General features: G+C 37.5%; 1 protein-coding gene and 1 non-coding gene across 6 annotated transcripts in view; both read left to right on the top strand.

Annotated features, from left to right (window-relative positions):
- The window catches only part of IDE (insulin degrading enzyme), a 101920-nt gene that overhangs the window by 49581 nt on the left and 30752 nt on the right, over window positions 1–21587 (top strand). For all 5 annotated transcript variants that reach the window (XM_036265045.1, XM_036265046.1, XM_036265049.1 and 2 more), the window contains 7 exons: window positions 3208–3330; window positions 8018–8130; window positions 8647–8809; window positions 9519–9611; window positions 10049–10140; window positions 11315–11395; window positions 13426–13529. In XM_036265045.1, coding sequence (XP_036120938.1) covers window positions 3208–3330; window positions 8018–8130; window positions 8647–8809; window positions 9519–9611; window positions 10049–10140; window positions 11315–11395; window positions 13426–13529 — 769 coding nt within the window. The remainder of the gene's footprint in view (window positions 1–3207; window positions 3331–8017; window positions 8131–8646; window positions 8810–9518; window positions 9612–10048; window positions 10141–11314; window positions 11396–13425; window positions 13530–21587) is intronic.
- On the top strand, window positions 4394–4525 carry LOC118632820. Its single transcript, XR_004960081.1, has one exon. It is a non-coding gene; the product is annotated as a small nucleolar RNA SNORA51 (small nucleolar RNA).

Here is a 21587-nt window from a genome sequence, read left to right on the forward strand (position 1 = left end):
GAAACAATATTACCAGCACCTCTCTGTGCCCCTTTGTAGTCACTATCCACTCCCAAGGGTAACCCCTATTCTGCCTTCACATAACCCAGATTCGTTGTTTTTTTTTTTATATATATATAAATGAAATGATACAGTGTATGTACTCTTTTGTGTCTGGCTTCTCTCATTCAACCTTAAAGTTGTGAAGTTCATCCATACTGTTGCATATACATAGTAGATTATTCATTCTCTTCGCTGTATAGTATTCTGCTGTGGTCCTTTGGCTTATTTTAATGTAACATTGTCAGTATTTTGTCAGTGATCCATGTCTTGGTGTGTTTGGTGTATGTTCCTGCTTTATAAACTCTGTATTTTAAAATGGACCTAAAGAGAAAGTGGAGATTAGAATAGTAAGGTATTCACGTACATTAAAATCAAAGCAGAATGAGCTAGAGCTGGTTAACCTGAAAGAATTTTAAATTCTAGCCCTGGCCGGTTATGCTCAGCGGTTAGAGCACCAGCCTGCGGTCCAGAGAGACCGGTTTGGTTCCTGCTAAGGGCACACATACCTCGGTTGCAGTTTGTCCCCAGCCATAGTTGGTTGTGTGGGTGGCAGCCACTTGATGTGTCCCTTTCATGTCGATGTTTCTTTCCCCTCTCTCTCTCTCTCTCCTACTCTCTCCCTCCCACTCTACCTGAACAAAAAAATGGAAAAATGTCCTCAAGTGAGGATAAAAAAAAAGAGGAATTTTAAATTCCAGATGGAGGCCATTAAACTTTGATTTGAGATTACTTTTTAACCAGAATTAACTAGATTGTGAATAGACAAATCATATTCACATTTAGACTAGAAATCTAATTTCTGTTTAACATCATCACATTTATAGTCCGTTGAAATAAAACTTAATTTCTCCAGCCCTGGCCAGTGTTGCTCAGTTGGTTGGGCATCATCCCATGCACAGAAGGGTTGCTGGTTTGATTCCCAATCAGGGCACATGCCCGGGTTGTAGGCTGCATCTCTGGTAGGAGGTGTGCAGGAGGCAGCTGATCAGTGTTTTGCTCTCACATCAATGTTTTTCCCACTCTCCCTCTTCCTTCTTCTCTCTCTAAAAATCAATAAAAATATATTAAAATTTTTTTTTAAAGAATAGGATAACATTTTTAAAAAACTTAATTTCTCCAATTTCAGGTATCCCTGTGTGTTGATCTTTTTTTTTAATCCTCACCCGAGGATATCTTTCTGTTTATCTTCAGGTAGAGTGGGAGGGAGGGAGGAGGGAGGGGGGGGGGAGAGAGAGAGAGAGAGAGAGAGAGAGAGAGAGAGAGAATATGAATGAATGAGAATGATGCAAAAGAGACGTATCGATTGATTGCCTCCCACACCACTCTACCAGGGCCAAGATGAAATGCCACTGAGGTACATGCCTTTGACTGGAATCGAACCCGAGACTCATTGGTCCACAGGCTGACACTCCAACCTCTAAGCCAAACTGAGCAGGGCCCTATGTGTTGATCTTTGTCCAAATATTATAGGAGTCTGAGCTTGGCAGTATAAATGACTAAGGAAGCTCTATGCCTCGTCCCTCTGGACCAGAGGCTTTTAGAGACTTCATTTAATGGAAAAGGGAGGCACCGTCAATTCTCAAATTTCACCATAAAATGAGAGAACTTCAAGCCATTACCCAGCAAAAGTTGCTTTTTTTTTTTCTGGAACAATTGAGACTCTGTGTACTTTTAAGAACATCTGAGTCCCCCCTAGGTATGTCCCAGGACCCCACATAGAGCTGATCTGGAATTGAAGTGGATCTTCAGTGAGAAACTGAGAAGACTAGTTAAGAACCTGGAAACTTGTCTAGCAGGTTATTGCTAGTGCAGATGAGTACATTTTATTGCTTTGTTACTAGAAGAAAGTTAATGAGCATTTGCACACACACTGCACTAGATCTGTTGATTCAAGCTTCCAGGGACATGAATCTTGGCCCAGAGTACTATGCAGCTCTCTGGGTCTAAAGACTGGTTCTGAGATCACCATCTGGTGGCTTTCTCTGGATATCCAATTCAGTGAAAGAGGGACTCCCAGTGTCAGTTCATCAACCATTATAACACAAAGTGGAAAATTACATCAAGAATATGTTCAGCTATAGTTTCATGTCTGCAAATGAAAGACAGGAGCCCTTTTAAGCAGGAGCAATAATAAAAGTTACTATACTAGGTAGAATCTTAGGATAGTTCTAGTCAAGATGCCATTTTTAGAGAGACACCAATTGAAATCTCATCTCTCAGTCTCTAAATTGCAAGATCTTTATTACAAAGGTAGTACTTAGACAGTTTGACTCCTTGCTTTGATCTGTATATTTCATCCTAATTTGATTAGTTATTTGATGTCATATGAGATCTCATAGTGGTCCATTACTTGAGACTTATAAAAATAGTATTGCATCCTATTTTTACCAGTCTAGAGCAAATTCATGACAATTTACATTACAGATTTAATGCTTCAACCAAGAATAGTACATTCATTTCCACAAGTAACTTGGCAAGTCCCAAAAAGATCCCTTAGTGACTATGTTAAATTAATTATAGAGCACATAGGGAATTAAAGTAAGTGTGAATGAAGGCCATTTTGTCTTATTAAGTGCTCATAAAGCCTATTATCTCATAAGGGTTTTAAGAAGTATACTTTTTTTTGTGTGTGTGGTACGTGCCCCTAGCGGGAACCGAACCTGGGACTCTCTGGTCCACAGGCCGATGCTCAACCGCTGAGCCAAACTGGCCAGGGCAGAAGTATACTTTTTATAAAGCACTTTAATTTCCTGAGGGAAAATTCTCTATAGTTTAAAATGTTACTAGTTTTTACTATACTGTTTTGTTTATCCAGTTCACATTCAGACATGTTTGACTAATCATGTGTGTTAGCTTGAACTCTGTTTTAGGTTCACTTTATAGCAATGTCATAATAATTACAAAAAAAATTTTTTTATTGATATTTAGAGAGAACAGAAGGGAGAGGGGGAGTTAGAAACATTGATGAGAGAGAATTCGATTGCATGCCCCCCACTGGGGATCTAACCCACAACCTGGGCATGTGCCCTGACCACGAATCGAACCAGTGACCTCTTGGTGCATGGGTTGATGCTCAACCACTGAGCCACACCAGCTGGGTATAATTACAAAATTTTAAATCCACATATTTTGCTTTTTCTGAGAAATGTTTTTCTTCTCTTTCAGGTAACAAATATACTCTAGAGACTAGACCAAACCAAGAAGGCATTGATGTAAGACAAGAGCTACTTAAGTTCCATTCTACGTATTATTCATCCAACTTAATGGCTATTTGTGTTTTAGGTCGAGGTAAGAATTCTTAAAATTTTTTCATTGAATTGGATAATACAAGTTTTTCATTTTGGCTTTTTCAAAGTATTTTGACGAAGGATATGTGATATTACCTTTTATCTGCTCAGAAGCTTTTGAAAATGATCTCCTTGTAGAAAAAAAGTTTAGACAATTTTAAATGGAGACCTGAAGAAAATATAAATTAGTCATTGGTGCTCTAAGCATATAAAACAAGGAAAGGAAGTGTAAAGGAAAAGATTGACAGATCTGACCTGATAACATCTCAAAAAACTAGAAAGAATATTAAAAGACAAATGATGATAAGCTGGGAAACTTTGGAATGTAAACAACAAAGCTTTGATTTTTTTTCCCCCCAAACTTCACCCGAGGACATTTTTCCATTTTTTATTCAGATAGAGTGGGAGGGAGAGAGGTAAAGAGAAAGAGAGAGAGAGAGAGGGAGAAACATTGACGTGAAAGGGACACATCGAGTGGTTGCCACCCACATGACCCAACCAGGGCCGGGGACACACTGCAACCAAGGTACGTGCCCCTAGCAGGAACTGAACCCGGGTCTCTGGACCGTAGGCCGACGCTCCAACCGCTGAGCCAAACCGGCCAGGACTGATTTTTTTTAAATGCAAATTAATTAATGATAATATTGTTTTCCCCTATTACCTTAATTTTGGTTTGGGTTCTGTTTTAAGTAATACTCATAATGGAAGAGAGGTACTCTTTTTTTTTTTTTATCCTCACCCGAGGACATTTTTCCATTTTTTGTTCAGAAAGAGTGGGAGTGAGAGAGAGAAAGAGAGAAACATCAACGTGAAAGAGACACATCGAGTGGTTGCCACCTGCAGGACCCAACCAGGGCCAGGGCCAAACTGCTACCGAGGTACGTGCCCGGTAACCGAACCCAGGTATCTCTGAACCGCAGGCCGATGCTCTAACCACTGAGCAAACCAGCCAGGGTAGAGAGGTACTCTTTTGTATTGTTGGTGGTGTATACAATTTATACAATTGCTCCACGCTTTCTAGAAGACAGTTTAACAAGATACATTACCTTTAAAAAGTACATTTTTGCCACCTGGTGCTTACCACAGGCTGTGTTCTTACACTGACTGTATAGAAAGATGAGGCAGAGTAAACCCACCCCATCTACACTTCAGCCCTGGCCCTTTGCCTGGTCTGTATTGTAAATGGGGGGACTTGAGGAGGAGTACATTTTTACTTTTAGAAGCAAATTCTAAGGAAACAATCAGAGTTATTCTAAGAGGTGATGTACAAGGATTTTCTGTCAATATAGTGCTTATTAGTGAAAAGTTAGAAACAATCTAAATGTTTAAAATAGGAGATTGGTTAAAATGGTGACATTATAGCAATATAATAGAGCATTTTATAGAAAATAGTATTCCTTCTCCCACTTTTTGTCCTCCTACCTGCTTTATTTTTCTTCTCTTTCTCTTTTTTTATGTTTTTATTTATTTTTTTAGAGAGAGAGGAAGGGCGAGGGATAGAAAGATAGAAACATCGATGAGAGAGAAACGTCATTCGGCTGCTCCTGCACACTCCACACCGGGGATTGAGCCCACAACCCAGGCATGTGCTCTGACTGGGAATCAAACCAGCGACTTCTTGGTGCATGGGACAATGCTCAGTCCACTGAGCCACACCGACCAGGCTACTTTATTTTTCTTTATAACACTTATTACCACCTGAAATATTAAATATTTGTTTATTGTTGTCTGCTGTACCAGAATTTTGTTCACTGCGTTGTCCCCAATGCCTGGGATAGTGCTTGGGGACAAAGTAGAAAACAAAAGCACTTTCTAAAAACACTATGTGCACCCTGGCCGGTTTTCTGAGTGGTTAGAGCTTCAGCCCACAGACCAAAGAGTCTTGAGTTTGATTCCGGTCAATTGTGGTTCAGTCCCCGGCCCTGGTCAGAGTCATGCAGGAGGCAGCCAGTCAATGTGTCTCTCTCACATCGATCTTTCTCCCCCCCCCCTTCTCCCCCTCTATCTGATGATAAATGGGAAAAAATATCCTCGGGTGAGGATTAAAAAAAAACACTATGTGCTATATGATCCCATTTGTGTATGTAAATTAATTCTAATAGACATAAATGGGAGATATAAGAGAAAGTAGAAAAACGCATGCCAGAAATTTAATAATGTGAGATAGTAGTTAAGAAATCCTCTAGAGTCTGACAGGTTGGATTTGAATTCCAAATAATACCACCTGTTTAGTTGTGTGGCTGTGAGCTAACAAAGTCACTTCAGTTCTCTGAACTTCAGTTTTGCATTGTAAAATGGAGGCGATATCTCCTACGTGTTGTGAGGTTTAATTGAAATAATGCAGAAAATGTTCAATTTAGTGCCAGACACATAGCAAATCGTTCATTAATGGTGGCTGCACTTAGCATCCCATAATGATGAGATTATGAATAACTTTTGTGCTCTTCCACTTTTGTTTTTCTAAGTTTTCTGCTGTTGGCAAATGTTACTTTTGTAGTTAGAAAATAAACAATATGCACAATAGGATATAAAATGGGTCCAATTAGTGAGGGCTAATTAAAAAGTATGCTTTATAATCCTGTGTGTTTTCTTAATGTAGGTAGGTGCAGAGTGTTAAATATTATTGGTATTTGGAGCTAGTCATGGAAATAGATGCTTAAGCTGTATTTTTGTCTATACCATATTGAGATAAAACACATGATTTCAATAAGCATTTATTGGGCAGGTTAATGACAGCAGATTAATCAGTCATGAGTGCTGCCCTGTGTTGTGGTTTAGTGGAAGTTACAGAGTAGTGTCTAAAAGAAACGAGATGTTTCTGTTCCCTGATCGTATATACATCATTCTCCCAGTGTGACTGACCTCTTGGGCTAAGCTCAGTAGACTTGATGAGGGGCCTGGGAGAGGTGTTACGAGGAAGCAGGATCTCTTAGAGGATTAATAGATAATCCATTCCTCCATCTAGGAGAAGGGGAGAGCAAGAGTTACCATGTGGAAGGATCTTTGTCACAAAGGAGAAAAAAGTTTTTCTCTGTTCTCCCATGGAGCCATCCCTCTAGTTGTGGCAGCACTAATTAATTACCTGGACACTTGGCAAATAGGTATCTATCAAATATAGACACTGCGATGCCAAGTTCTAATGATGTAAAGATGAATGAGACTCATTTCCCTGGTCTCTGGTAGCTCACAGCTCAGTGGAAGACAGACTATGCAGTATTGTACAGCTGCCTTACCTTTAAAAAGCTATATTGTGGATTTTGCTTTTAGACTTCGAAATATTCAGAAAGCACACCTGATAAAACCTTTCTCTAAAGGGCTTTGCTGTCATCATCACTTCAAGTCAACAAACGTCTGTTGACTGCCTACCTTGTTTCATGTCCCATGTCCCATCTGTGTCTCTTTCTGTTAGAGATGACATCTCTCACTCCAAATATACCTGCTCCATACCTGAATTCACTTATATAACAGTAACCACTAGTCTGCCTTTTATTTGGCTCTGGACATTTTGGGGTCCTTAATACATGTCAAATTGAAGTAAAAATAATATACGTTTTGTAAATAAAGTGAAAATGCCCACATTTATAGGCCTAGAAGAGAATTTCAGACTATATAAAGACAGTTCTCAAAAATAGTAATTAAATACTCTCTAGAGAATTCATGGAAAAGTTCAAAATGGGTCATAGAACATCAAGGGAAATTTCTTATTTGATCCAAATGCTTCCTGACAGTAACAAGTGGTGAATGTTTATACCATTTATAAGTAACCTATTTTTGAGGAGACAGAATCAAGGTGAGTGGTTATCTTTTTTATAAAAAGATAACCTTTTTTCACTTTTTCCTTTTTAGAATAATAATAATGTCTGTACATGGAAAAAATTTCATCTGACACTAAAACATATAAAATGGACATCAAGTTCTTCTTCCTCATCTTATCTTGTGACCACTATACCTTCTCCCCAAAGATAGTCATCTTAATTAAAAAAAAAAAAGCCCAGGCAATGTGGCTCAGTGGTTGAGTGTCAACCCATGCACCAAGAGGTTGCTAGTTTGATTTCCAGTCAGGACACATGCCCAAGTTGTGGGCCTGATCCCCACTGGGGGGGTGCAGGAGGTAGCTAATCGATGTTCTCTCTCATTGATGTTTCTCTCCCTCTCTCAATTCCTTTCTCTCTAAAATCAATAAAGGAAAAAATAAATTTAAAAAAATAAATAAAATGAATGTCACACAATCTGTCAGTTGATGGTTTAGTATGGGAATCATAGATAAAATTGTCATTTTCCAAATGCAACTAATTATTATTGTCTCTAAATGTATTGCAAGATAACATTTGTGTAACAGTTTCTTAAACTATAAAGAGGCAGACATGAAGTATAACCATTATCAATATTGCTTATCAGCTTTAGAAGTTACATAGGCACTGGTAAGACTTAACTGAGTGCTTCAATTTTTTCTGAAGCAGTTTTTTTTTTTGATTATAGGTTTTCCTTTTAATAGTCCTGAGTTTTATCAGGAGATCCTGAGGTTTTTTTCTCTGCTTTATTGAGGTATAACTGACATACAACATTGCATAAGTTTAAGGTGTATGACATGATTTTATATATGTATATGTGATCCTGAGGTCTTAAACACTACTTGTCATATGTTATGATTAGGTTAAGTTCTGTTTTCCTCATCTCTTTTCTTGTAGAATCTTTAGATGACTTGACTGATCTGGTGGTAAGGTTATTTTCTGAAGTAGAGAATAAAAATGTCCCATTGCCAGAATTCCCTGAACATCCTTTTCAAGAAGAACATCTTAGAGTAAGTGCATGTATTTCTGGTTTGTTTTGTTTTTCAAATTTATGGACTTATATGTACCCACTTTACCAAAGAATAGATGGAAAATTTTGAAGGTTTCATTATTTATATAGTTTTTAATATTTGGATAATCAGTTTCACATTATTAGGGACATGTATCACCAAAAAGATACTAATATAATCAGATCTTTGCATGCTAAAGGTAGTTTTGGTAGCTATAACCTTGGCATACTGTAAAAGCTATGATCCAGTGCCAGAAGGCAAGCATCTGGAAATATTTAGCTGCATGGTCCAGAGGACAAAACATGGACTTTACACCAACTGTAATGACATTCCAGTAAGAAAGAGGCCAGGTCATTATTTCTTTATGGTTAGTGTGAATTTCTTTGGCAGTTGATTCTCTCTTGAATTTGGAATTCTTCTATGAAAATCAGTATTCTTCATAATTTATAAATATTTTATTCAGTGGGTGTTATATGAAGCGAATCTTTTGTGATTTGTTTGTTTTATTCCCCACAGCAAATTTACAAAATAGTACCTATTAAAGATATTAGGAATCTTTATGTGACATTTCCCATACCTGACCTTCAGAAATACTACAAATCAAATCCTGGTCATTATCTTGGTCATCTCATTGGGCATGAAGGTCCTGGAAGTCTGTTATCAGAACTTAAATCAAAGGGTAAGTCTCTTGGGTGCCAGCTTCTGAGCATAGTACCCCACCATATCTTTTTACTCTGGTTCTCATTTTCTCCTATATATTTTCCTGTGAAAGAACATTTTTGGGTGAGAGACTGTTTTGGTGTATGGGGGACAGAGATGGTAGTTGTTAAGCATGCTTAGTTTTTTGCTTTGGGTTCTTTTTTTCCCCCTTTTCATAATTTGTTTCACCTTTCAGCATTGAGCAGTAAAGGTTAGGTAGTTCATAAGATATTGTGGTGAATATTTTAAATTTAAAAAGAGGTTAAAAGTATAAACTGACATTGGATATTTTTTACTATCTCTGTGAAGTGTCAGTACCCATTATTTATTTGCCTGCTGTTATCCTTCAAATCAGAGCATGTGCAGGGATCTAGTCCATAAATGATTTCCAAGGCCTCTCTCAACCCAGGCTTCGCTTTTCCATACACTTAACAGAGTAGTTTACTCTTGATTTGGGAATTGATTTGAGGAGTCCTGAAGAAAGCTTCTAATCCCCCAAAATCCCGTGATTTTTTTGCAGTATCTGAAACTAGTTTTCTGAACTTTTTTCTGGTACATATTTTTTTCTGGTCTTTTCTGCAAATGTCCATTCTAATCTTTTGGGAACATATAATATGAATTTTAAAAAAAATTTGTTGTCCTAAAGGAGGCCACACATGCAATCATGTTATTTCCATTGAATGTTACAGGCTGGGTAAATACTCTTGTTGGTGGGCAGAAGGAAGGAGCCCGAGGTTTTATGTTTTTTATCATTAATGTGGACTTGACTGAGGAAGGATTATGTAAGTATTAACTTTTTTGTCTTTGAATGAAAACTGACTTTGTATGATTTTTTTTTTAAAACTTCTTTATGCTGTGGATCTGTTTTATGTTGTAAAGTTATAAACACTTTAATTCATACATTGTATTTTTCATATGTAATGTGCCCTTTGTTTCATGGATGATTTTTCCCAATTTAACATCTGATCATTATGTTGCATGTGTAAAGTGTGTACTTGGCTTTTCATTTGCTCATTTACTACCCCAGAGCCCATTTTGTCACATATCCCAGAGCCTGGAGGGCCTTGTGTATGGGACCCTAAAACCCATCTCAGGGCGGTGAGAACTCCATTTCGCAGAGGGACCATCTTCTATTTACCTGACTTTACATTAGGAGTGAGCTCACTGCTTTAAAGGATTTGAGGACTGAATGGTTTTTAAGTGTGCCCCTTTTTTCCAGTACATGTTGAAGATATAATTTTGCACATGTTTCAATACATTCAGAAGTTACGTGCAGAAGGACCTCAAGAATGGGTTTTCCAAGAGTGCAAGGTACTTTTGTTTCACCAAAATTCTTCTTAAGGAAAATTTTCAGAAAACATATATGTGAATTAATTTAAATTTAAGGCCCAGTGAAACCTTTTAAGTATTTTTTTCCCTAATCTAAATAAAACTTGGCAGTGCATAGTAGCTTTAGTTAAGACTCAGTTGAACTAGTCTGTTTGGCTGCCTGGAGCACAATTGAGGGTTAAGACACCATATAGCCTTTTTCAGGAGAGAAAAGAGAAGAAATTGGTTTGCTTTTCTGTCCCTCAGAAGAATGATAGCAGTTTCTCGAACTTGTGTCAGGGCTTACTTAACTGTGTCTGAAGCCGCATGGGCTCTGTCTTTTGCAGATCTGGTAATACAAATCTGTAGCAAACTTGCAATAGTGAATTGTCTTATATATGACTGTGGTCTTTTTTGTGTTTTTTTTTTATCCTCACCTGAGGACATTTTTCATTTTTTGTTCATAGAGTGGGAGGGAGAGAGAGGAAGAGAGAGAGAAACATCGATGTGAAAGGGACACATCGAGTGGTTGCCACCCGCACGACCAACCAGGGCCGGGGACAAACCGCAACCGAGGCACGCATCCTTAGCGGGAACCGAACCTGGGTCTCTCTGGACCTCAGGCCGACGCTCTAACCGCTGAGCCAAACCGGCCAGGGCTGACTGTGGTCTTAAGAGTGATTTTATTGTTTACAAATGGAAAAGCCTGGCCATCTCTCTCTCTTTTTTTTGTGCATGAAACAAAAGGTATTTGTCTTTCAAAATTTTAGACTTCTTTTTAAGTGGCTATACTTTATATTTAGGACCTATCAAAATTCTGAAATGTATTTTAGGATGAGAAACATCATTTTTACCTAGGTAAAAGTTTCAAGGTATAATCTCAGTGAAATTTACAATACTTCAAATCTGGGTGCAATTCTCTGAATGGGTCAACAGAATTATCATCTATGCAGCTAACTGTTGGATCTCACAAGGTTCTTCCACACAGTTTTCCTAATTATTTGTTATTTTCATTCATGTTCTATACATTTCTAAATCAAGCATTGTCATTTTTTCAGAAAGTATAATGAAGTTAAGTATGGAATAGAAAACCTATAGTGCAAACCAAACACACTCGAAAAAGGTATTTTAAAATAATAGTTGACTTATGTCTAATTGGGTTAATTTTCCATTTTAGGATTTGAATGCTGTTGCTTTTAGATTTAAAGATAAAGAGAGGCCACGGGGCTATACCTCTAAGATTGCGGGAATATTGCATGTAAGTTTGCTATTATTTTACTGTATATATTGGTGAGTAGAATATTTCAATGATCCCGCATCTCTTACTTTCAAACTGCACGAATGATAAAAATTAAAACTGCTCATTACATGAATGATAAAAATTAAAGCTGTAAATTTTAGACTTTTTAGCAACCTGGCAAACTTTGACATCAAGACATGCTTAAAATCTTAACTTTTATCTCCTTAAAAATTGTCATCTATAATATTTTTCATTACATAGGCATTTTGCTTATTGGCTTTAAATATTTTTCAACTCCACAATGTGTCAATTGCTAATTATATGGAGGCTATAGATCATTTATTTACTTTTCTTCATTTTTATTGTTACCACCCTAGTCTGAGCTACTTTATTTCTTGCCTGGACTACCAGTGGACTTACCTGTGTTTCCTATTTTCCTTCTCATCCTCACTATATATTTTTCCAGTTTCGGTAATTTTTTTTTTTATCCTCACCCGAGGACTTTTTTCCATTTTTTGTTCAGTTAGAGCAAGAGGGAGAGAGAGGAAGAGAGAGAGAAAATCGACGTGAAAGGGACACATTGAATGGCTGCCTCCTGCACGACCCAACCAGGGCCAGGGACAAACTGCAACCGAGATACGTGCCCTTAGCGGGAACCGAACCCGGGTCTCTCTGGACCACAGGCCTATGCTCTAACCGCTGAGCCAAACCGGCCAGGGCGGTAATCTTTTTCTAAAAAATATTATTTTATCGATTTTTTTTTTTTTTTTAGAGAAAGAGGAAGGGAGAGAGAGATTGAAACATCAGTGTGAGAGAGAAACATCAGTCAGCTGCCTCCTGCACACCCTTTACTGGGAATCAAGCCTGCAGCCTGAGCATGTGCCCTGACCAGGAATCTAACTGGCACCTCTCAGTCCATGGGATGACACTCAATCCACTGAGCCACACCGGCTGGGCCATCTTTTGAAAACCAAAATTAGATTGTTTCGCTCCCTTGTGTCAAGTCCTTCAGTGGTTTCCCATCAGAGTTGGAACAAAATCCACAACTTTCCCTTAGCCTTCAAGATGATCTGGCCCCAGCCTCTCTCTGACCATATTACTGCCCCCCACATCCTACCTTCCCATTTATTCCCATTTTACTCCAATGATACTGTTTGCCCAATCTTCCAAAATTAAGTTTATTCATCCACCTTATATTTTGTGTTTTCTCTACCTGGAACACTCTCTGATCTTTGCATGTCTGTGTTCTTCTTATCCTTTGGGTCTCTGCTCAGATGTCTCCTCCTCAGAGAAACCTTCTCTGACCTCCCAGTCATGTCCCTGTCCCTTTTTAATTTTCTTCATAGCACCTGTCAATATAATGACAGTATTTATTTATTGTCTGTCTCCTTCCCAGTTACAATATAAGCTCTCTTGAGAGCAGGAACATCATCTGTGTTATCTACCACTGTATTCATAGCAGCACCTAGAACAGAGCCTGGTATAGAGTAGGTGTTCGTTAAATACTTGTCAAATGAATGGATCAGTCCGTCTGTCTCAGTATATTGGAAGTTGCTCTTACTAAAGAGTATCTCCTACCTTATTTTTCTTCACTAGCCAAACATATAAGCCATTTTCCCCCACAACAACTTTATAAATGTTTGTCTGATTTCATTCAATTTGAGAGGAAATTTTGTTCATAAAAATGTCTTACCTTTCTACTAAGAATCCTATAGATGTCAGCATTTAACCATCACATTTTCTCCATTAACAAGCGCTCAGTTTTTAGGCAGAAATATTACATTTTTTCCCCTGGAAAAAAATTGTGATTTTTTTTTTCTTCTCTATAATGTAAGTGTATTTGGGCATTAACTACAAAGTCATACCATCATATGATACTGTTTAAAATGTGGTGTGAAAGAGAAAAGATTGAGAAATTTTTTTAGTAGAGTAAAATTTAATGGAGGGAAAGAGGGGGTATAAAATAATGGATTTCATTTACTATATATCTGATAGCTTTTTAATGAAATTAGCCTTGGACTTTATTTATTTATTTGTTTGTTTTAAAGTATTATCCCCTAGAAGAAGTGCTCACAGCTGAATATTTACTGGAAGAATTTAGACCTGATTTAATAGAGATGGTTCTCGATAAACTCAGACCAGAAAATGTCCGGTGAGTCACTCTACAGATTTTACTGTTACATACTAAATTGTCTATAATGATCAGAATCTGAATTTGAAATTGTGAATAAAATGCTTTAAAACTTTTTATCGGGCATGATTACAAAGTAGAGGTAATAAGGCAATATACCAATACCAAGCTTCAACAGTCAGGACATGACCAGTCTTTTTACCTTTACCTACCCCTATTCATTTATCCTGCCTCCACCCTAAATATTTCTAGGCAAATCTCTAAAACATGAAGATTCTATCATGAATAAAATATAATAATAGATCATCTTAACCTGGCTTTATCCTAACTCAAATGCCCAACGTATCAGCTCACCTATCTGTTTTTATAAGCAAGTGAGGGCACCCTCTTTTTTTTTTAAGGATTACAATCTCAGAGTTCTGACCAACAAGTGGTCAACCAGGAGGAGCTTCTACAGTTACAGAGGTATTACTGTTATAGGAGAGTCGTCCCCAAAGAGATTATGAGCTACCACGTAATATTTCTGCCTTAAAATTGAGTTTCATTTATATCTTTCTAAAGTCAAATAATAGAAAGAATATACTTGACAGGCGCATACTTTGCAATTTTAATTTTTCTCCTCTGTCAATGACATATTTCCAAAATTCTCCTGGGAACTTAACGATTGGGTAAATTTGCTTTTGACACAATCATTTTATGAATAAAATAAATTATCTGGTAGAACTTTTTATAGAAAAAAATCTTTCTAACAGAACTATTCTATCAAAGTCTTTTTTCTAGTTACCTTTGAACTTTTCCACACATATACTAGCAACAAACAATGGGGAAATTTAAATAAAATAAATATTATTGGTGGTTATACAATTCTGTACAAGTGATAAAATGACATAGAGCTATATATACACACTATACCAATACCAATTTCCTAGTTTTGATGTTGTACTATGATTATGAAGATGTAACCATTAAGAGAAACTAGGTGAAGAGTGCACAGGACCTCCCTGTACTATTTTTGTAACATCCTATACATTTACAGTTATGTCAAAATGAAAATATTTTAAAAATTAAAACAATTATTTATAATTTAGAACAAAATCATAAAATACTTAGGAGTGAATTTGACAAATTAAACAAGACCTACACAAAAAAATACAAAATAGTGCCAAGAGAAATTAAAGACCTTGTGCAGAGAGTAGGAGGCTCTATGTTATCAAGAAGTCAGTTTTCTCCAATCTGATTCATAGATTCGGTGTAATCACAATAAAAATCCTAGTAGCCTTTTTTTTCCTTTAGAAATTGGTAAGGTGATTTCAGAATTCATGTGGATATACAAAGGACCTAGATTTGCCAAAACACTCTAGTACAAAAAACAAAAGTTGGAGGACTTAAATTATTGGATTTGAAGACTTACTATAATGCTACAGTGATTAAGACATAGTAGTATTGGCATAAGGATAGACAAAGAAATCATTAAAATAGAACAGAGAATCCAGAAATAGGCCCCACATATATGGTCAATTGAGTTCTTTTTATTGTAAACACCACACAACGTAAAATTTATCATCTTAACCATTTTTTTTTTTTATTCTTACCTGAGGACTTTTTTCCATTTTTCTATTTTATTTTATTTTTTTTATTTTAGTTTAGTTTTTTATCCTCACCCGGGGACATTTTTTTCCCATTTTTTATTCAGATAGAGCAGGAGGGAGAGAGAGAAACATTGATGTGAAAGGGACACATTGAGTGGCTGCCACCCGCACGACCTAACCAGGGCCGGGGACAAACTGCAACCTAAGTACATGCCCTTAGCGGGAACAGAACCCCAGTCCCTCTGGACCACAGGCTGATGCTCTAACCGCTGAGCCAAATCGGCCAGGGCCATCTTAACCATTTTTTAAGTGATTCAGAATGTTAAGTATATTGGTATTGTTATGAAACAGATCTCTAGAACTTTTTCATCTTGCAAAACTAAGATGGCACCCATTAAACAACTCCTTTTCCCCTCCCACCATCCCTTGGTTATTACCATTCTACTTTCTGTTTCTATGAATTTGACTACTTAGATACCTAATATAAGTGGAATAATACAACATGTCTTAATTTCACTTAGCATAATGTTAAATTTTTCTTCTTTTTTAATGCTGCATAATATTCCATAATAATCCGTCATTGGTCATTGGACTTTTTTTTTTTTACAAAGGCACCAACATAATGAAATTGGGAAAGTCTTTTCAACAAATGGTTCTCTTCCATTTTCCATCATCCATATGGGAAAAAAGGAAGCTTGACCTTTACCTTACACCACTCAGCAAAAATTAATTTGAAATAGATTATAGACCTAAGTATAAAAGCTAAAACTATAAAACTTCCAGAAGAAAACAAAGGAAAATATCTTTAAAACCTTGAGAGACACAAAGATTTTTTTAAAAGCATAAAGAGCAGTAACCATTAAAGAAAAAACATCGATAAATTAGACTTTATAGAGATAAAAACTTCTGCTCAGGGTAATCTATGCATTTGTGAACATGATTAAAATATATTAAAGAAAAAACTCAGAGTACATACTAAATCATTTAAGGCAGGTAAAACAGTTTAAATATTTGTATTTCCTCAATGTGGCTATACATTCTAAAAAAAAAAAAAAAATCAACCTAAATCCTGCTGAATTTTATTACAGACCTTCTAAAACAAAACCTTTCAGAACAGGAAGAAAGAACTTTAAACTTAGTAATAGAACTTACCAGACACTTGTTAAGGTTTCTTTTAGTGACTAGTTATGTGTGGTTTTATCACTTGCTAGCCATAAGATTTTGGACAGATCATTTTTTTCATCAGCCAGTTTTGTTTTTTAATTTTAGCCCGAGGATATTTTTGCATTTATCTTCATATAGAGCCGGAGGGAAGAGAGAAAGAGAAACTTCGATGTGAGAGAGACACATCAACTGGTTGCCACCTACATGATCCCAACTGGGGCCAGGGACAAACTGCAACCAAGGTACATGCCCTTAGCAGGAACCGAATCCGGGACTCTGGTCCACGGGCCAATGCTCTAACTGCTGAGCCAAACTGGCCAGGGCAGCCAGTTTTTATTGAATAATTAATGTGAAACTTCAGAGGTCATCAGCCTGCAAAGGGGACATGGGAAAAGTTAACTTTATAGAATGTCATGAACATTGACTCTCATTTAATTTCCTTGAAATTTGCCCATATGCAAAATAGCATTAGTACTTTATCTTTCTATCTGATGCAAAATGAGTTAGCAAAGTTGAACAGTGTTGTGCAAATACAAGGTAATGCTGATCAAATTATATAAGGATGTGCTTTTTTTGCAAGAAAAATTTATTTAAAATATATTCATATAATTCTTGTTGTTCTACAGCCAGTAATTTGACCTAGCAATGCTTTGTAGGAGTGAATTTGCAGGAGCATGCATTTTATTTTTGTTTAAATTGCCTGTTTCTGAATTTGGTATCATTTGCAATTAGAGTTGAGAACCTTTCTTTCTCTCTTTCTTTGAAGAAAAAGCACTTTTTCTACATAGGATTGGTTTCTGTGGCTGTTATAATGTAACTTGCAGCAGGTCAGAGTTAGAGCACAGAACAACCTGGATACAGCTGTCAGGCCAGAATGGCATTGCTCAGGGGTAGGATTTTTCTTAATAAGCACTGAGACAAGTTTAACATTGTAACCAAGTAGGAAAATCCTTCAGAATGAAAGGAACCTTAGAGGTGATATAATCCAATTTCCATCAAGTGTGTATCTCTTCTGCAGTATCTCCAAGTAGTTACCAGCCTCAGTTTAAATTCCTCCAAGGATGGGGAGCATATTAACTACCAAGGTACCCAGTTCCATTTTGCCAGTCCTAATTGTTAGAAAGTCCTTTTCAATACTGAGACTTGATTTACCTTTTCAAAGATGTTTTCCTGTTACTACTCCATCATTATCATCACCCACTGCCTTTGATCCAATCATTTGGGGCCCATTTTACCATATTAAACCTACAAATACTGTTATAGGGTCTTTTCCACATACTTTGTTTAAGTCATAAATAAATCCATTCATTTGGGAGGAGTTATTTGATGAATCCATGCAGGTCTTAGTGATAACTGTCTTATCTAAATGTTTGACAGTGTGACAGTTGACTGTAATTTTATCAGTGCATAATCCAGTGGTTTTTAGGCTCCAAACCTTTCTGATTCTGAAAATCAGAGCATTTGCATGTCTCCAGGCTTCTGCCTCTTCTCCTGTCTGCCAGTATTTCTAAAAGGTAATGTGCAGTAACCCTACTGGGATTTGTTAGTTGCCTAAGCATCAGAGAATGCAACTCATGTGTGTTAGAGTTGTGAATTCATTTTAATCCTTTGGCTTCAACTCCTTTTTTCTGTTGTTCGGTTCACCTTTGCAGTTCAAAGACCCATGTTTCTTTCAAAGACCATATAAATAAAAGATCAGTAGTCCTGTCATCTGCTGACATGAAATCAGCATATCACATTTTGCTTTTTAGGTCATGTGTCCTATTGGATTGAGTTTCTTCAAGTAGGAACTGTATTTTATCTTTCCCAGAATTCAAGCTGTTAGGGCTCAGTAAAAGTCGATTGAATTCTCTAAGCTTTTAGCCTAGCCTTTCTTGATTTTTTTTTCTTACTTTAAGAAACCCCTTTCTTAGCATTTTTCATGAACCTCAATTTCTTCAGTACCTTTAGCCTTCCTGTCAGTTCTTTAAGTTTGATTTTTGAATCTCATCAATAGAATTTTTTTCACATTCTTTCTTCTGTATGTATCTATTAAAAATAAGATTTGATATCATGATATTATAGAGTTCTACTAGTGGAAGGATAGAGTTCTTGTAGTTTGAATTCTTATTTGAAAAGTAATGAAACTAGAGCCCAGAGACTTGCCTAATTTAGATTTTAACCTTGATTTTGGCAAGATCTCAAAGAACATGAGTCATTGGTATCATCCAGAATCCAGGTTTCTAATGGCCAGGTCTGTGCCCTTTCTGCTAATTCTGTTTGAATTTATCACAAATTACTTGTGAAGCTTCTCCTCATTCTTGGATGTTTTCCACCTCTTCTCTCTCAAAAGTCTCATGAGAATTCATTCTTTGAGAACCATTTTGCTGTTTAGTGTCTATAGTCGGGACACACTGTCTTTGAATGGGTCCCATCCAGTTCCAACAGCTTTTCATTCTCTTGGAACATTTCTAAATGGCTGACTTGAAGTCAGCAGTTATCATTCATTCTAGCTCACTGTTTCCTTTTCTCACTGTTGTAAGTTTCAGTATGAAAAGAAAAGGTCATTTCCTCTCATATTTCTTTTTCTTTTTAAAAAATTTTTTCTTTATTGATTTTAGAGAGAGAGGAAGAAAGAATGAGAGAAAGATAGAAACATCAATGAGAGAGAACATCGATTGAGTGCCTCCTGCATGCTTCCCACTGGGGATCGGGTCTACAACCTGGGCATGTGCCCTGACCGGGAATCAAACTGGTGACCTCTTGGTGCGTAGGTCAACGCTCAACCACTGAGCCACACCAGCTGGGCCTTCTCTCATATTTCTAAGGATCATGTCAGTACCATATCAGTATTGAATTCTTTGTGAAGAGAATTAAAGGAAAGAATAGCATTGCCACACACACCCACACACAATGCAATTTAAGAAAACGCTCATCAAGACTGGTTTTTAGCATAATTAGAGTTCCAGCAGATAGTCTAAGATGCTCCAGTGTCAGTGCCAGTTTTTCTCAGCTGTCTGTAGTTAAATGTACTGCAGCTATCTGTGTCATACTTTGATTGTTGTGACATCTGACTTCTCCTAATTCAAGTGCTCTTATGCTTCCACAGTCTGGTTCAGAGATCTTGAGGTGGTATACTCTGTCTCTATTGTTATTCCCCTTCCCTACCTTCTATAATTTATTTATTTATTTTTTTATCCTCACCTGAGGACATTTTTCCATTTTTTTGTTCAGATAGAGTGGGAGGGAGAGAGAGGGGGAGAGAGAGAGAGAGAGAGAGTGAGAGAGAGTGAGAGAGAGAGAAACATCGACACGAAAGGGACACATCGAGAGGCTGCCACCCTCACGACCAACCAGGGCTGGGGACACACTGCAACTGAGGTACGTGCCCTTAATGGGAACCGAACCCAGGTCCCTCTGGATTGTAGGCCGACGCTCTAACCGCTGAACCACACTGGCCAGGGCTATTATTTATTTTTTAATACATACTCTACCATTGTACATTTCAGTTTTGAAGTCCTCAATGGTACATGACTGTCAGTCTACAAAGATGTCTCTTTGTGATAGGCACATATTTGATATTTGCCTAGTTTGAGGAATTATGTTTATCTAATTCATATTTACATCTTAGGATAAGATTTCAAATGTTACCCACAGACTTTACTATGGTATATGACTATCTAAACCCCTTCGGATTGTATCCTTCTCCCCCAACTGTTTAGCCTGGGCATTCCTGCACAGCCTCTGGTGTCTGTGTCTTTCTGTGTCACAGAGTCATCCTCCCAGGGCACTTGGCAGCTGTCCCGGAGCTCTTTCATTTTCTCTCTCACAACTGAGTTTAAATTTTCTTGTTTCAGAGGGCAAGTCCACTGTCAAATGAATGGTTCAGTCTTCACAAGTTATAATCAGTCTCTTGTCCATTATGCTGATGTATGGGCTCTCATTCAGGGAAATCAAAGGTGTTTATGTAACAAATGTTTGAAGAATCAAGTGTCTCATAGACGAGACGATGGGAGGGAATGTCACCTCTCTACCAGTTTATTCCACTTCTTAACACATTTTCAGAGGTCTTCTTATGAATTAGTCCATTCATTCTTTGAGAAGTCAGCAGGAGTGGAAGCAGTTTCTAGGGCTGAGTTTTAGCAGGCTCTTGCTCTGTCGTGTATTAAATGAATGCCCTTAAGAAACATGGTGTGAGTTCTGTGCATACTCTACACATACCCCTCCAAAGGGATTCTCAAACTGCCAACATGCATCACTTCTGGGCATGATAACAGAACTCTTTCATTTGATAAACCTTAAGATTCCTCTCTGAGTTTCTGTGGAACATATTCTTATTTAGCATGTTTTCTAGAACTGGTAGTGGTCAGTGGCAGCAAAGCCAGATCAGCAACTCCATGACCAGGAAGGTTAGTCAGTCATACTAACAGATAGGTTAATTAGGTTGATCATGATTATCTACCCTTAAGCAGGTGATAAGGCCAAGTCCAGTTAGCTGAGTAGAGTATTTTGCCTAAAATAAGAAATAGGTGGTTGTTCAGACAGTCAGACATTGACCTTGGGTAGCTCCAGTGAGGGTCAGGTATTTGGAACACAGAGATTAGGATTCTGAAAATGGATGGTTATTCAGTAAAGGAGAGTTTTGATTATAAGTACTGGACTTTCTGTTCTGGACCAACATTCAGAGGCTAGAACCAAGCTTTGGGAGGACAGATGAGAAAAAGCAGGAAGAGAAATGACCTAGTTATTTGAATTGGGACATAAAGGAGAAGTGGAACCAATAACAGACTGACTTCATGGCAAGCCATCCAAGCTTTTGGCCTAGGACTCATATATCCACAAGATTCAGGATAGGATTGTTCCCAGAAGAGGAATGGTCTCAGCATAGGGTCAAGTGTGCTGGTAGGAGCGTAATGATTCCAACTTTGATCATTAAAAGGCAGCAGGGGCAGAAATGTCTCTGATAATTTTTCACAGGGACAGGAGCTCCACTGGAACAGAGCTTCTTTTGCTCTTCTACTTGTACTCTTTGGTTCACTTACCTCTTTTTTTTTTTTTTTTTTAACAAATTTTTAAAATATATTTTTATTGATTTTTTTCTAGAGAGAGGTAGAAACATCGATGTGAGAGAGATACATTGATCAGCTGCCTCCTGCATGCCCCTTACTGGGGATCGAACCTGCAACCCGGGCATGTGCCTCTCAGTCCACGGGACAGCACTCAGTCCACTGAGCCATACCAACTGGGCTGTTCACTTACCTCTTCACATCATTTCCTTCCCTGACCTTTTTTTTCCCTCTGACTTCTGGGCTGTTTCTATTATCCCATCAAAGAAAGCTTTTAATAA

Source organism: Molossus molossus, unplaced genomic scaffold, assembly GCF_014108415.1.
Source record: "Molossus molossus isolate mMolMol1 unplaced genomic scaffold, mMolMol1.p scaffold_m16_p_17, whole genome shotgun sequence".
NCBI lineage: Eukaryota > Metazoa > Chordata > Mammalia > Chiroptera > Molossidae > Molossus > Molossus molossus.